Source organism: Astyanax mexicanus, chromosome 19 (genome assembly GCF_023375975.1).
Source record: "Astyanax mexicanus isolate ESR-SI-001 chromosome 19, AstMex3_surface, whole genome shotgun sequence".
Taxonomy (NCBI): Eukaryota; Metazoa; Chordata; class Actinopteri; order Characiformes; family Acestrorhamphidae; genus Astyanax; species Astyanax mexicanus.
In genome coordinates this window covers 38,010,532-38,025,668 of record NC_064426.1, presented here as the reverse complement: position 1 = coordinate 38,025,668, position 15,137 = coordinate 38,010,532, and the positions used below count along the sequence as shown (strand labels likewise).

Here is a 15,137-nt window from a genome sequence, read left to right as displayed (position 1 = left end):
CAGCATAATAAAGGAGATTCAGTGAAGTTTCTCCAGCACCGAGACTGGAGCAGTATTAGCATTAGCCGCTAACCAGCGCTAAGAGCTAACCCCTTTGGCCATTCAGAGGTGAGGGTTTTTGGCCTGTAGCCTGCTGCTAACTCTGGCTAGCACTGCTGGAGCAGCATTAGCATTAGCCGCTAACCAGCGCTAAGAGCTAGCTCTGTCGCAGTTCAGAGGTGAGTATATTGGACTGTAGTCTGCATGTTTACCTTGTTAAAACAAGCTTCGTGGGACAAACCGCTAGATAATATTAAATGATTAAAACGATTATTTTAGTTTTAAGACCATTACATGCCAGTGACATAATAAAAAAATAGAATAGCATAACAAAGCAGCTACTAAAGCATTGATTGGTCATTATTGCATGACTGTCTAAGATACTGTTTCCTGTTATATATGAACAAACAAACAAATTAACACAATAGATGACAATATCACCATTATCAAAAATGATTGAGGTAATATCCATTTATTGTACTATAAGTTAATAATGTAATTATCGTGACAGGCCTTTCTGACCATACATGGACTGTGTGCTGGTGTGCTGAGATGATAGGGTGCAATTTTGGACGAGACGAAGTTGATGATAGGTCTTCACTCACCATGTATGGGCCTTGGGCAGGTTGTCGGTGTTGGCGTCAATCTGATGGATGGTAAAGAGACGTGGGCCTGCAGCTCCTAGGTCGTGGAGATCACAGAAGAACACATATACAGTCACAAATAACACAAAGAATATTACAAAAGTGTTTCTGATTAAACCTGAGGAGCCAGCAGATTGAAGTGTATGTAAATTTGGTCTTACAAGAGTTTATGGGAAGGAATAATTAATTGCATTACTTATTGCTATGTCCATATTCTGCACTCAAGGTCTATCCTTGACTTTCAATGATGGAAATGAAACGGGTTTGAAAAAATGCTTCTGATAATATTTATTCATGACAGAACCTTATGAAACATTTCTGCAACTAAAAAACCGAGGCAAAATAGGGTCATACATAAAACTAAAGAATTATGCACAACTTTAGTGGGCAACTTAAGTTACTACCCATCTACTGACCATGTTCTTGTTCATAGAAACGTAGAATTTGAACGTTTGCACAGGATAACGCCTATGTTAAGCAATATCTCCACTAGAGGGCAGAGCAGAATCATGAAGATGAAAGAGGCAGTAAATGACTGTAAAAAGGTCTGTTTGTATCCGTAATCTTTCAGAGAAAAAGTAGAAATATGAACAGGGGGCTCCATTAGGCATGAATGAGCTTTTAGATTTCCCTATACTGGAGGAAGCAGGCTGAGCTGAAGTACCTTGTAGGGCTTTAAAGCCTTGCAGCGGCACTCTGGAGGAGCCGGTGACGAACTGCAGCAGTCGAGCTCTCCGCTCCTCATCGAACAACTCCACAGCTCGCCAGAACCACTTCACAATGTTGCTGTCGGGCGTGCAGTGCTTCAACCGCGTGTTGGACTTCCAGTCGTTTATGTCGATCTTACCCAGGCCGCACACAATCAGCTGGCAGATAAAAAGAAATGGTTAACACTTAAATCAAAGATTAATCTGCAAGTAAGGATGTCTTGATCTTAATACACACAGTTATTAATTGCAATGTAATATCTGCACTGCAATATTTTGAATTACCCTTAAGATTTAATACTCTGGGCACTATTTTAGCAATCTGTAGGCGTCTTTGCTATCATAACAACGGGAAAAGTACACCTTGCGCGGCTTGAAATGTACTAATTCTCTTTATTAATCATGGGTTTTTTTTGGGTGTAACATGCAATAAACCAAACAGTGTTTCACTTGCCATTCCCTTTAAGATCCAGGTGCGCTCTGACCTGCTGGTCAGGACAATTACCTATATTTTTGTTGATGTAAAATAATGTTTTTTTTATTTTGTATTGTGTTTCTTGATGTTATTTACTGTTTATTGCCATGTTTGTGTAACAGTGGGGAAGTACGCACATTGGGCATGCACCAAGGTAGCAATAAACGTCTGACTGTTGTCGCCTGTCTGTTGTTTTTAGTCAGTGGTGCACCTGTGTTTTCTGTTGCTAAGATAGCAATACTACAGAAATTTACCTGAATGCACCTCATTTCCACACCACCACACCCATCAGCAAAAAAATATTTCCAAGAACCGTTGCTATTTAAGTGATGCAGGTGGAAGACGTGAAAATAAGACTGTTGGTGGAGTGTAAGATAGCAATGAGCATCATAACGCGTTTTGTGCAGGGTGTAAGATAGGGCCCTCTGTGTTTAGAGGATGCAAACAGTGACATAATGAATTAATAGTTAATATTGATGAGGGTTTTCTATTAGTTGCAAGTTCAGCTCCCTTAGCAAAAGACTGGATAAACTTGATTGAGATATAAAATGCAGAAAACTTTTCTATTAGGTTAAAGATGGTAAAAAATTGTCAAATTGTGGTAAAATGGATTTTTACTGAAATACCCCCTCTTTTTGTTAAGCAACATCCAGAGTTATAATGTATTTAGTTACTTATTTCCTGTGTGAAAATAACTGTAAAAGGTAGAGGTGTGGGTTATAAATATATATGCAGATACACACATGGAAATTACTAAAATATGTGCATGCTGCAACAGTGTAAGTATATTTTTTTGTTGTATATATTGTGTTCTTTATTACTAAGAGGGACTATAGACCTACAGACATAAAATTCTTACTCTCATATACACTTGTTGTTACTGTGATGTGACAATAATCCTGATTTAATATAATTTACTAATGCCCATTTCTGTATGTGTACACTGGGAGAAAACACACTTTTAAAACAGTGCTAAGAAGCATTTTATTACCTCAAGCTCTTTCTCATCGAAGGCCTTGAGCAGATGTTGTGGTATGACCTCATTGAAGCCTTTTTGCAGAGCCAGGAACTGAGCTTCGATGCCTCTCAGGAACCGCCAGTTCACATAAAGCCTGCAGAAAAGACCACATCCATTACAATAGAGCAGCGTAATAAAGACAGACAGACTCCTTTTAAGGGTTCACCTTCATTAGGGACCATCATACGTCTCAGGATCCTTTACACATACCTGACATATTCCTTTTTGGTATCCTGGGTGACGGGGATGCTCTTGCCGTTGGGTTTGAGCTCATGCTGAATGATCTCCCCATAGGCGTTGTGTTCTACACAGAACGTGTGGTCCAGCACTCCTGTGATGTCATTATCACTGAGAAAACAAATGGGAAAACATAAGAGAAATGTTAAAAAAAAATAAAATAAAATAAGAGACCACTTAAAAATGATGAGTTTCTTCAATTTTTCCAAATTAAAAACCTCTGGAATATAATCAAGAGGAAGATGGATGATCACAAGCCATCAAACCACCAAACTGAACTGCTTGAATTTTTTGCACCAGGAGTGAGTAGCATAAAGTTATCCAAAAGCAGTGTGTAAGACTGGTGGAGGAGAACATGATGCCAAGATGCATAAAAACTGTGATTAAAAACCAGGGTTATTCCACCAAATATTGATTTCTGAACTCTTAAAACTTTATGAATATAAACTTGTTTTCTTTGCATTATTTGAGATCTGAAAGCTCTGCACCTTTTTTGTTATTTCAGCCATTTCATGACAATATTTTTTAATTTGGAATTTGGGAGAAATGCTGTCTGTAGTTTATAGAATAAAACAACAAAGTTAATTTTACTCAAACATAAACCTATAAATAGCAAAATCAAAGAAACTGATTCAGAAACGGAAGTGTTTTTTTTTAGAGCTGTATTTTCACATTATATAACGTACAGAAATACAGCACAGTACAGTAATATACCAATGTTAATGTGGGATTGAAAGTTTGACTCAATAACTACTCAAAGAGAAAAGATTCAACATCATTAACCCAACTTATGTATAATGATGTTCATACTGATATGCCAAAAGTCATGGGACAGCAGTAAGCACAATGATCATATGGTTTTGATCAATACGTCTGTAGAAGATGAAATATCAACTCTTCAGCTATTTACTCTTTAAGTAAAAGTGTTTAAAAAGTACTGGATTCAAAACTACTTAAAGTATAAAAGTAAAAGTAATGTAAGGAAAAAAAATAAAGCCATTAAGAACAAAAGCTTAGGCCACGCCCACAGAGTCCTATAGTGCACTACCCGCCTCCCCAAAAAACATTTATCTAAAAGCCATAATGACTATAATGTTATATTAATTATTAAAATGTTAATGTTGATAATATAATTTGCGATGCACTAGGCTCTCTACTGTTTCAGCTGCATATGTTCCCTATGCATATGTGAAAATATATGTATTTCAGTAGCTACAATGTAAATATATTAAAGAAGCATAGGTGGACTGGAGTTTGTCTGGAGTTCTTTTGAGTCTCTGCACGGATCATCTTCATACTAGACTACATACGTCTGCTATGTTCTTGCTGGAGTGTGTGTCTGGGGGGGGTGTGTGTGCAGGTGTGATGGATCACAGTATAAACCAATAGGGTGTCGGAATGGTATATATTTATACTTCTCTACATCCAATCACATTCAGATCTCATCACTCTATCTGGATGGAGAGATTTATCTGGATAGGGGTTTTATTGAACGATGAGAAGCTGCAATGAAAACAAGCTGAAATTAAATAGGAGTAACGAGGCTATTTTTATTTAAATGTAAGGAGTAGAAAGTTCAGATAATTGTGTGAAAATGTGGGAGGTAGAAGTAAAAAGTCGTCCGAAAAATAGGAATAGTAGAGATTACTAACATTTCTACTTAAGTAAGACTTAACAGACTTAAGAGTTCATTAGCTTCCATGGGACATGACAAAAGTCATGGAACACCCTTCCTGCTCCCATGACTCTCATGATATTTCAGTGTACATATAAAAACATGTTCTAATAACTCTTTTAAACAGATTAAACAGCCTAAATGCACATGAACAAGCACTTACAGGATCCAGACCAGACTGTTGTGGAGGTCAGGGTCCACAGACTCCATGTCATCCAGGGTGATGGGTTTGCCCAGCAGCTGTTTGTAGAAGGGCAGGGTGAAGCCGCCATCGATGTAGTGGCCGTGGAACACAGCCATGCCCATTATTCGGCCCACGAAGTGGAAGTAGGACAAGTGTTCCTAAAACGAAAAAGCAGTTTTAGGATCAATAATTGATGAACATATTGCACCAGCAGAGCAGAGGTTCTCCACATGGCTGAAAAAAGCCAAATAGGACAGTTAGAGTCTGTCTCAGTGAGAAATGCAGTTCTGTACCGGGTTAACGGCGGAGTCTGGGTTGATCTGTAGAGTGTAGATGTCATCTCGTGAGTACTGGAAGAGCCCGTAGTATGGATTCAGCATCTCGTGAGAGAGGAGGTACAGCCACTCCCTGCGTTCACACACAAACACGGACAAATTAGGCACAGTAGGCCTTTCAGTCCTTTCATCATAATTACGATATTGATTAATTGTACAAATGCTCAAATTGTGAATGTGAATGAGCTGCTGTGTCTATTCTGTTTAAAAGCAATGGTTTTATTTCATTTATGTTTTACTTTATTAGGATTTTTTAACCTTTTTGTCCTTTTTACCGATCCAGGTTCTACTCCACAACTTAACAACTTAACATGAACCCACAGCAGCTTCAGTCTGTAACCGAGAGCTAATACCATTACCCAGCTTTTGTTCTGGGTAAAATGCCATTTGTTTGGAGATATTTTAGTCTGGAAAAGCCAACAAAGCAGCACACTTATCTAGTCTTGGACTGCACAACAGTTTAAATGGATTTTCCCCATTAAAAGAAAAAAAAAAAGGCAAGAATTAGGCTTAATCGCTGTCTGCGAATTCATCTCTAAATAAATAAATAAATAAATACAGAAATAAAGGTTCACGCATGGAAATATTAAAATAGATTCCTAATATCATTTTACGTGTGTATTTTTCCATGACAAAATGTATAAGATTGTATTTATCTATACAATTATTCATGTGTGTATTTATTAATTTATTTATTAATACAACTATTAATTTGTGTATGTATGTATTTATGTATTCATTCATTCATTCATTCATTTGTGTTAATTTATTTATTTATATCTAAAACTGTAGTCTGTTTAGCCTCATGATGTAACCTTAAGCGCAACACCAAAAATAACAGTGATAATATAAAAAAAGAACAATGTAAAATAATTCCTATGAATAAATATAAAAATAAGTCTTTCATCAGAATTATCAGAAGAAATAATAATAAAAAATAATCCAATCCTAATGTCTCAATATTCTTAATAATTAACATTTTACTGTGCTTTAAAATACTGTATTTACTGTATTATTATATTTTGAACAAATCAGTGGCATAAGTTTTATCACAATGATTTCTGGGACTTTATATTGTCCGAAATAAATTCACTATATAATGTTCACTATAGAAAAGCAGCTTTTAGTTACAATCAGGTGATGCACTTCCCACTGGTCCCCACCAGAGGGACTAGTGTCCAGACTACCTTCATATAAAAGGAGGCAGATCAGACCAGATCGACTGATCTCTATGAATGACATTTTTGTCTAGATATGTTTTTATTTCTATTTTTCAAGTCTTAGGTAATGCGATACTTTATATGTATAAGACGATGTATAAGTAGCAAATTTACTTCCATTCGTTCCGCCATGAAATATGGTACCAAAAGCGAAGAGCAATTTTTGTTTTAACTACAAATTGCTAGCTGAATTATTCTCAATCCTGACAACAGAGTTACCGGTATGTTACTTCACTTGTTGTCATGAGACCCTGTGGCTGCTTAAAACTGAGCTGGGCAGTGATACTCCATGACTATGGTTGAAAAACAGTTTAAGGTCATTAGTAGAGATGCACCAAAATGAAACATTTGTTTAAAACCCCTTTTCCCACCAATGAATAGATTAAAAGCAAATGCAATTAAAAAAACAAAAATGATTATAACTTAAAAATACTGACTATAGACAGAACTAGTATATTAATAATTGTTGGGTTCAAAGGATATGTTTTTAAACTAAATGTTCTCACTTATTTGTCCGAACACCTAGTATTTTTTTAGCCATCATTGAATGATTTATTTCAGTTTATAACATTCAGTGCATCCCCAGCGATTATTTTCACAAATCTATTTCACAATCAGAGTCAGACCTGGCCACGCCTCCATAGTCCAGACCTTCCTCGCCTCTGAACTTCACCATCAGCCTCTTCCACAAGTCTTTTGGCCTCATCTTCATCACTTGGCGGTATGATTCCTAAAAAGGCAGAAAAGACAGAAGTGTATACAGATTATGACTGGTGAGGATAAGTACTGGAAATCTATTACTCATATACACTACCTGACCAAAAAAAAAGGTCACACACTCTAATATTTGGTTGGACCACCTTTAGCTTTGATTGCAGCGCACATTCACTGTGGCATTGTTTTAATAAGCTTCTGCAGCGTCACAAGATTTATTTCAATCCATTAATTTTTCTCCAAGATCTTGCAGCAGCATTGATGATGGTAGAGTCTGACCACTGCTAAAAGCAGCTCTTCTCCATCCAGCACATCCCAAAGATTCTCAATGAGGTTAAGATCTGGACTCTGTGGTGAACTCTCTCAAGCCATGTGTGAAAATGATGATTTCATGCTCCCTGAACCCTGAACTCTTTCACAATTCCAGCCCCATGAATCCTAATATGGTCATCTTGGAATATGGCCGTGTCCATCAGGGAAGAACAAATCCATTGATGGAATAACCTGGGCTTTATTCAGTATATTCAGGTAGTCAGCTGACCTCATTCTTTCAGCACATACTGTTGCTGAACCTAAACCTGACGAACATATAAATAAATATATAAATGACAACATATCTCTAAAATTAAGAGTGTAGCAGTACACTGTGATATATATATATATATATATATAAGTTCTGGCCAATACAGCACAGCCTTACAGCAATTACTTTACATAAATATACAACAAGCAGCTTTTATTCACAGGTCTGCTCAAGTGTTTAGCTGACAGACACTGAGGGAAGGTGTTAAACAGAGTGGAGGAAATAAACGACCTTCGTAAGAGAGAGTCCGTAAAGCAAGTTGACACAGCAGAGGCACAGAACCCGCCGCTCTCAGCACAAGTGGAGAAAGAAATCAGAAGAAATCAGTATGTGGCAGTACGACAGATGTCTCCCTCCCCGGTGGGAGCACATGGCTCACAGTGAGAGAAACCAGCATACACTGTCTTATCTCATTATTAGACAAGGAGCTTTAGGTTAGAGATGAGGCCAGAACGATCCTACATCAGAATCAGGTCTGATATTGGCATTATTTACTTATCGGATACTGGATGAAGAGGGGCGATACAGATTCCACTCCACAGCTTACTAAAATGCCATTTGTTTGGAGATATTGTAGTCAGGAAAAGCCGAAAAGCAACACAGTTATCTAGTCTAGGACTACACAGCATTTTGAATGGTGATTTCCCATTGAAAAACAAAGATAGTCTAGAACTGAATATCAGCCCACCAACTCCACCCTCTCCTTCCCGACAGAGCTCAGCATCACCAGAGTTCTGATCACCGGCCCCTTCCTGCTCACCTGAACTCTTAACTATTACCAGGCTCTATAAAGAAGCCTCAGCCAAGAGACTCTGTGCGAAGTCTTAGCATTTCTTTCGAACTCTGAGTGTTATATTTTTATTGTCTCAGTTTTGTCCTCTGATTTGACCCTTGTCTGTCTTTTAGACTGTGTGTGGAATAAACTGCTGTCTGCACTTCCATCCAGTTTCATTACTTGTTTGTGGTGACACTTAATCATTGTTCGAAAAACCAACCTTTAGAGTCATAAAGGCATAATCTGCAATAAATAAATTCATTTGAAACGCATATAAATTCAGGGCATTTGCGTATTATATGTTTTGCTATTTTAATAAGATATGCTGTGTGGTCTCATGGTTTTAGCATCATGCTGCAACCTTAAGCACAGTACAATACAATACAAAAATAGTGATAATATTAAACAATAATAATGCTAAATAATTAATATGAATGAATATAAAAAAGAGCTATTCTATCGTAATTATCAGTCGTGTATCAGGAAAAAAAAATCGGAACTGTAAGCCCAAAACATAGAATAATATATTATAACATATTTCTTCATTTCAGCTGATAAAATTCTGATATTGATATGAACAATGCAAAAGCCGCAACTGTAAAACACGCCTGCGAAAACAAATTTGTGCAAAGCTCCCTGTAATCAGTCAGTAACAGATTGTGTATGAAGTCACATTTCACTGCTATGTCATTCACAGCCATTAGGTGGCATTAGTGAGTAACATGGAGTTACATACTGAGCAGGTAATAAAGAGAACAGGTAGGTACAGTAGGTAGGGTCAGGTAGTACCTGAGCTCTATATTTAGGGACAGTTTTTTTTCCTAAAAACACAGAATAATTTAAATTTTATTACAAAGAGAATAATTAGCTTATCTGCTTATCTGAATGAAATTTCATACAAATGTACAAAAGCATACTGGATTATGTTCTTCATATCACAAATTTATACATACAGCTCTGGAAAAAAATAAGAGACCACGTAAAAAGGATGAGTTTCTTTGATTTTACCTAATTGAAAACCTCTGGAATATAATCAAGAGGAAGATGGATGATCACAAGCCATCAAACCAAACTGAACTGCTTGATTTTTTGCACCAGGAGTAAAGCCATAAAGTTATCCAAAAGCAGTGCGTAAGACTGGTGGAGGAGAACATGATGCCAAGATGCATGAAAACTGTGCTTAAAACTAAAGTTATTTAAACAAATAGTGATTTCTGAACTCTTCAATCTTTATGAATATGAACTTAATTTCTTTGCATTGTTTGAGGTCTGAAAGCTCTGCATCTTTTTTGTTATTTCAGCCATTTCTCATTTTCTGCAAATAAATGCTCTAAATGACAACATTTTTATTTGGAATTTGGGAGAAATGTTGTCTGTAGTATATAGAATAAAACAACAATGTTCATTTTACTTAAACATAAACCTATAAATAGCAAGAGACTCTTATTTTTTTTCCAGAGCTGTATATATATATATATATATATATATATATATATATATATATATATATATATATATATATCAAGGATAAAATTACACTATGTATACTGTTATACGCTGTATGTGAACTGAAGCTGAGAGCTGCCCCCTCCTTTTTTGTAATTTTCTTTTATAATCTCTCTGAACTTGTATTAAAGCAAGGAAAACATTAAATATTTGAATTCAGCAGGTGCAGATGAGGTGTCTACTCATTCCGGTCATTCTGCTCATCCTACCTCAAAGATCTCCTCACGGGAGACCTCGATGCGGCAGTGCCCCGCCTGCGGCTGCTGCTGTGAGAGCTCCTGCCTGAGGATCTTCAGCTTCTGCACCAGGTCCCTCTTGTACTTGGGCACAGTCAGACACTCTGCGTCTTCAGGCAGGTTACCAGGAGACAGCGCAGACTGGGCCTGGTCCTTCAGCTGACTGACTCGACTGCACAGACACAGAGAGAGAGAGAGAGAGAGGAGGTTATTGTATCATTGGTGAAGGTATTTGATGCTGATTAGTACTATAGACATGTGCATGTACTATAAAGGCCTTTACACACTGAATTAATTTCATCTTTTTTTCCTGCTTAATCATGTATTTCCTGTCATTCATGCATTATTGCATTATTCCACTAAATATTTCTCAAATTGTCTCCATATTCAGCTGAATATACAGGTGCTGCTCTGTATTCAATAAAACAACAGTGTCACAGTTAAATGGCCTAAATGGGCCTTTTGGAAAGCTCAGCTGAGCAAATTTTTTTCCAGGTAACGAGTTCTGTGATTAGTCTAACGAGTAGGACAGGTGCGGTGAACACCTGATTTGCTTTCTGCACAAAAAATGCATTCAAAGAATTTCATGATTGCACTATTTCAAATTATTCTAATTCGTTGACCAGCACCTGTACTGGAATATACTTAATTTATTCTGTATTACTGCACATCATATCTACGGCTGATTACTTTCACACTGACAATATATTCAACAAATCTCAGTTTAGAATCTTATAGTTTAGAGTCTTATATTTCTTACTGTGCTCTCTTATTGTACCACCCCTATTTAGGTCTGTTTGTTTCTATCTATCTATCTATCTATCTATCTATCTATCTATCTATCTATCTATCTATCTATCTATCTATCTATCTATCTATCTATCTAATACATATGCAAGTGGTTAAAATCTCAATTGAAATGTCGGATTTAATGCATGTTTGCTTTCACACTACCACACAGACAACATATCTAGAGCTGGCTATCACTACTGATTTCCCAAACTGATTCGATTTTGATTCAAAAGGTCCTAATTTGATTCGATTTCCAATCTGAATTTGATTAATTTAAGGATGTTTCAGTTACAATTACAGATTTTTTTCCGACTATATAAAACATACTTTTAAAGTAATACTGATCTAATGGTGCAATTAACAGTTTTTCTTGTTGTGTGAAGCAAGGAAAAGCAGACAGGCCTAGTTGCTAACAGCTTAATAGTGATAATAATGGTGCTTTAGTGACGCTAACTTTGTTGTAGGTCTATTACTAAAGTTGCAAATAACTAATTTATTAACTAAATGTGTCTAAATTTACACATATGTGCACTGTGTTCGGTGTGTGAAGGCCTCTAATAATAATCAATATAAACAGTAAATTGATTAAACATGATATACTCATATTTGAGGTTATGAAATATAAAACAAGCACTAAAACACATTCACATTCACTCGTACTCATCATTCCACTCACACACAGACACACAGAGTCTTCCCACAAGTTCCTGCCTGCACTGACGCTGCCCCCCCCCAAACATCCATCCCCTCATCCTTCACATGCCGGCTCACACATGGCTGTAATACCAAAGCAGCAGGGCACGATGCCACAGACGTCTCCCAGACACGGACCACTCTCACCCCCCAGAAACTTCCCGAGGTGAGAGCACAAAGATCTTCACACAGAGAAAGACTACAAACAGAGTGCGACCTGGCGCTGAGGTCACTGGTTCAGCGGGGCACAGGCGCAGGGCTTTCACAGGCTGGCACCGCCGCCACGGCCAAGCTGACAAACCAGTGGAACTCACATAAATCACAGGCCTCCCGCCTCACAGCCACAGTACCTGCAGCACAGCCACGGCTTTCAGACTCCTGCATACCTCAAGTGATTTAAAATAATTCTTTTAGTAACTTTTTTGATATTATATTAGTATGAAGGCACTGAAATGAGAACTTTTTTTTAAAAATACAAACTGAACATATTTTCTGCAGGTTTTCATTCATTTTGCCACTTCAATAATATGACAAAAGGTGACAAAAGCACAATACTTTTGCCTCTGCAGTGCCATTCTAGTCAAAAATGTAATTTGGCAATGCTATTCTAAAGACAAATGTACTGTAATCAGCAGTGCTATAAATTTACCTCAGCAGTGCTATTCTTATAATAAATTGATCTGAGCAGTGCTATAAGTCTACCTTAGCAGTGGTATTCTAATAATAAACTGACCTGAGCAGTGCAATTTTAGTCATATATGTATCTCACCAATGCTATTCCACTCATAAATGTACCTCAGCAGTGCTATTCTAGTAATAAATGTACATCAGCAGTGCTATACAGTTACCTCAGCAGTTCTATTCTAATAATAGACTAACCTGAGCAGTGCAATTTTAGTCACAAATGTAGTTCACTACATTTACCTCAGCAGTACTATTCTAGTCATAAATACACCTCAGCATTAAATTAATGGTCGTCAGCAGGGCTATTCTAGTCACAAATATACCTCAGCACTGCTCTTATTGTAACTCAGCAGTGCTATTCTAATAAGAATTTACTTCAGCAGTGCAAGTTATTCATAAATGCACCTCAGCAGTGCTATTCTAATAACGAATTTATCTCAGCAGAGCTATTTCAGTACAGCTATTCAAATTAAACATAAATTAAACTAGTGCAAAATAAGTCATACATCTACTTCAGCAGTGTTATTCTAATCACATATTTACCTAGGCAGTGCAATTTCCGTCATGAATTTTCCTTAGTTTTGGAAATGTACCTTAGCAGTGTTAATCTAATCATACATTTATTTAAGCTGTGCAATTCTAGTTATTAAATAACATTAGCAGTGATATTTTAATCATTAAATGTACTCCAGCAGTACTGTTCTCATCACATATTTATTTAATTATTGCAATTTTAGCCATAAGTGTACCTCAGTAGTACTATACTAACCATTTACTTACTTAAGCAGTGCAGTTTCAGTTTTAGCAGTGCTATTCTAATCAAACAATTACTTAAGCAGTGCTATTCTAATGATAAATGTACCTCAGCAGTGCTACTCAAGTCACATGTGAGTGAAATTTAGACAGAACATTAAGAAGACTGCAAACTGCTGTGAAGATGATCCAGTTAATAGATGATTTTCTTTATTCTGCTGCAGACTGATTTTATCTCATTATTTTGATGCAGCAGGAGTACAGTAGCAATCTGGGCACTGTAAAGCTCTACCCACACAAACTCACAGCAGTTTTATTTGCCATTATGCAGGAGAGCATGCACTCTTTCTGCTTCAGTGGGATGTGTGTGTGTGTGTGTGTGTGTGTGCAGTGGTATGCAGCGTGGTCTCTCCCTCTCTGGCTGCCTGCATTCCTGAGTGGCTGCTGTGGTGTCTGCAGAGCCTCGCCCAGCTGAGCAGAGCTGCCACATCCTGCACACACACACATTCACACACACCGAATACAAGGATAGAGCCTAGAAAAGAGAAGAGAGAGAGAGAGAGAGAGAGAGAGAGAGAGAAGACTGCAGAGGTATTTGCAGAAAAGCTGAAGGAAAAGGCAAATAGGCAAAAAGAAGAAACGAAGGAATACCACGTGGATTAGGAACCTGCTGCTGTGACCATCACCACCAGAGAAGAACCCAGTCCTGCAGTAGAGGCCCTCGAACACCTCATATCTGAAAGCTACAAGCTAGAGCCATTTCTGAAGACTGATACTAAGCTTGGCAGCTTGGGCAAGGTCTTCTGTGACAGTACTATATAAGAAAATGCATAAAGACATATTAGAACAGGGGCATGACTAGTATTTTAGTGCATTTTAGTGAGCATTCTTTAGTGCTTTCACTAATGTTCAATCACAAGTAATGCCACAGTCACTGACTGACCTTGCTCTCTGTGGATAGGTATTTAATCAAATGAAATAAACAGCTCAGTATCACTTATCATATATTAATTAGCTGAGCAAAGTCAGACTTAGCATTTGTTTGTTTGCTGAAAAAGATTTGCTGCCTTTATCATTCAGGCTGATTAAAAAAAAATCACCAGTTTTTTTTCCCCTAATTTTTTCCTCATTTTCTCCCCAATTTACATGGCCAATTACCAAACCCAATCATCAGGACTCCGGCTATCACTAGAGAGGGTGAAGACTAACACATGCCTCCTCCGATACATGTGAAGTCAGACTCTGCATCTTTTCAAACTGCTGCTGATGCAGCATTGCTGCTTAGCATCACAGCACGCTCTGAGGAAAGCGCAGCGACTCGGTTCTGATACATCAGCTCACAGACGCAGCCTTGTTCTGATCGACATCACCCTTTGGAGTGATGAGGGGAGAGAAAGAGCACCATCTACTGTACCCACCCAGAGAGAGAGAGCAAGGCCAATTGTGCTTTCTCACGGCTCCATTAGCTGATGGCAAGCTGCATAAACCGGATTTGAACCAGTGATCTCCTGATCATAGTGGCAGTTCTTAGCCCGCTGGACCATGAAATTTTATGATTCTAAATATGTAATCAGGGAATTACACAATATTTGAGCAATAGTACTTAATATGTAATATTTAAGATATAAGATCATATGCAATACAACAGTGTATAATGCAGTAAGCTGGACAGTCATGGTAGTGGTTCTTTGTTGGGTCTTACAGGAGGTGGAGAGTGAGGTAGTCTGAGCTCCTCTAAGCTCCTCTGCACTGAGAGAAGACAGATGTGGTGACGTTCCTCCACTAAGCAAAGTCCCTCTGATGTCTTTACCAGAGTGTGTTCCTCCCTGGAACATCCAGCACTTTTAAGTGACTGGGATGGCTGGAG

General features: G+C 37.6%; 1 protein-coding gene across 1 annotated transcript in view; it reads right to left on the bottom strand.

Annotated features, from left to right (window-relative positions):
* Window positions 1-15,137, bottom strand: part of smurf2 (SMAD specific E3 ubiquitin protein ligase 2) — an 83,449-nt gene that overhangs the window by 5,556 nt on the left and 62,756 nt on the right. Inside the window, exons 12-19 of the mRNA XM_049467631.1 lie at window positions 10,322-10,520; window positions 7,161-7,264; window positions 5,273-5,387; window positions 4,959-5,137; window positions 3,094-3,231; window positions 2,857-2,977; window positions 1,348-1,549; window positions 645-720 (exon numbers count right to left, since the gene is read on the bottom strand). Of these exons, the coding sequence (XP_049323588.1) occupies window positions 645-720; window positions 1,348-1,549; window positions 2,857-2,977; window positions 3,094-3,231; window positions 4,959-5,137; window positions 5,273-5,387; window positions 7,161-7,264; window positions 10,322-10,520 (1,134 nt within the window). The remainder of the gene's footprint in view (window positions 1-644; window positions 721-1,347; window positions 1,550-2,856; window positions 2,978-3,093; window positions 3,232-4,958; window positions 5,138-5,272; window positions 5,388-7,160; window positions 7,265-10,321; window positions 10,521-15,137) is intronic.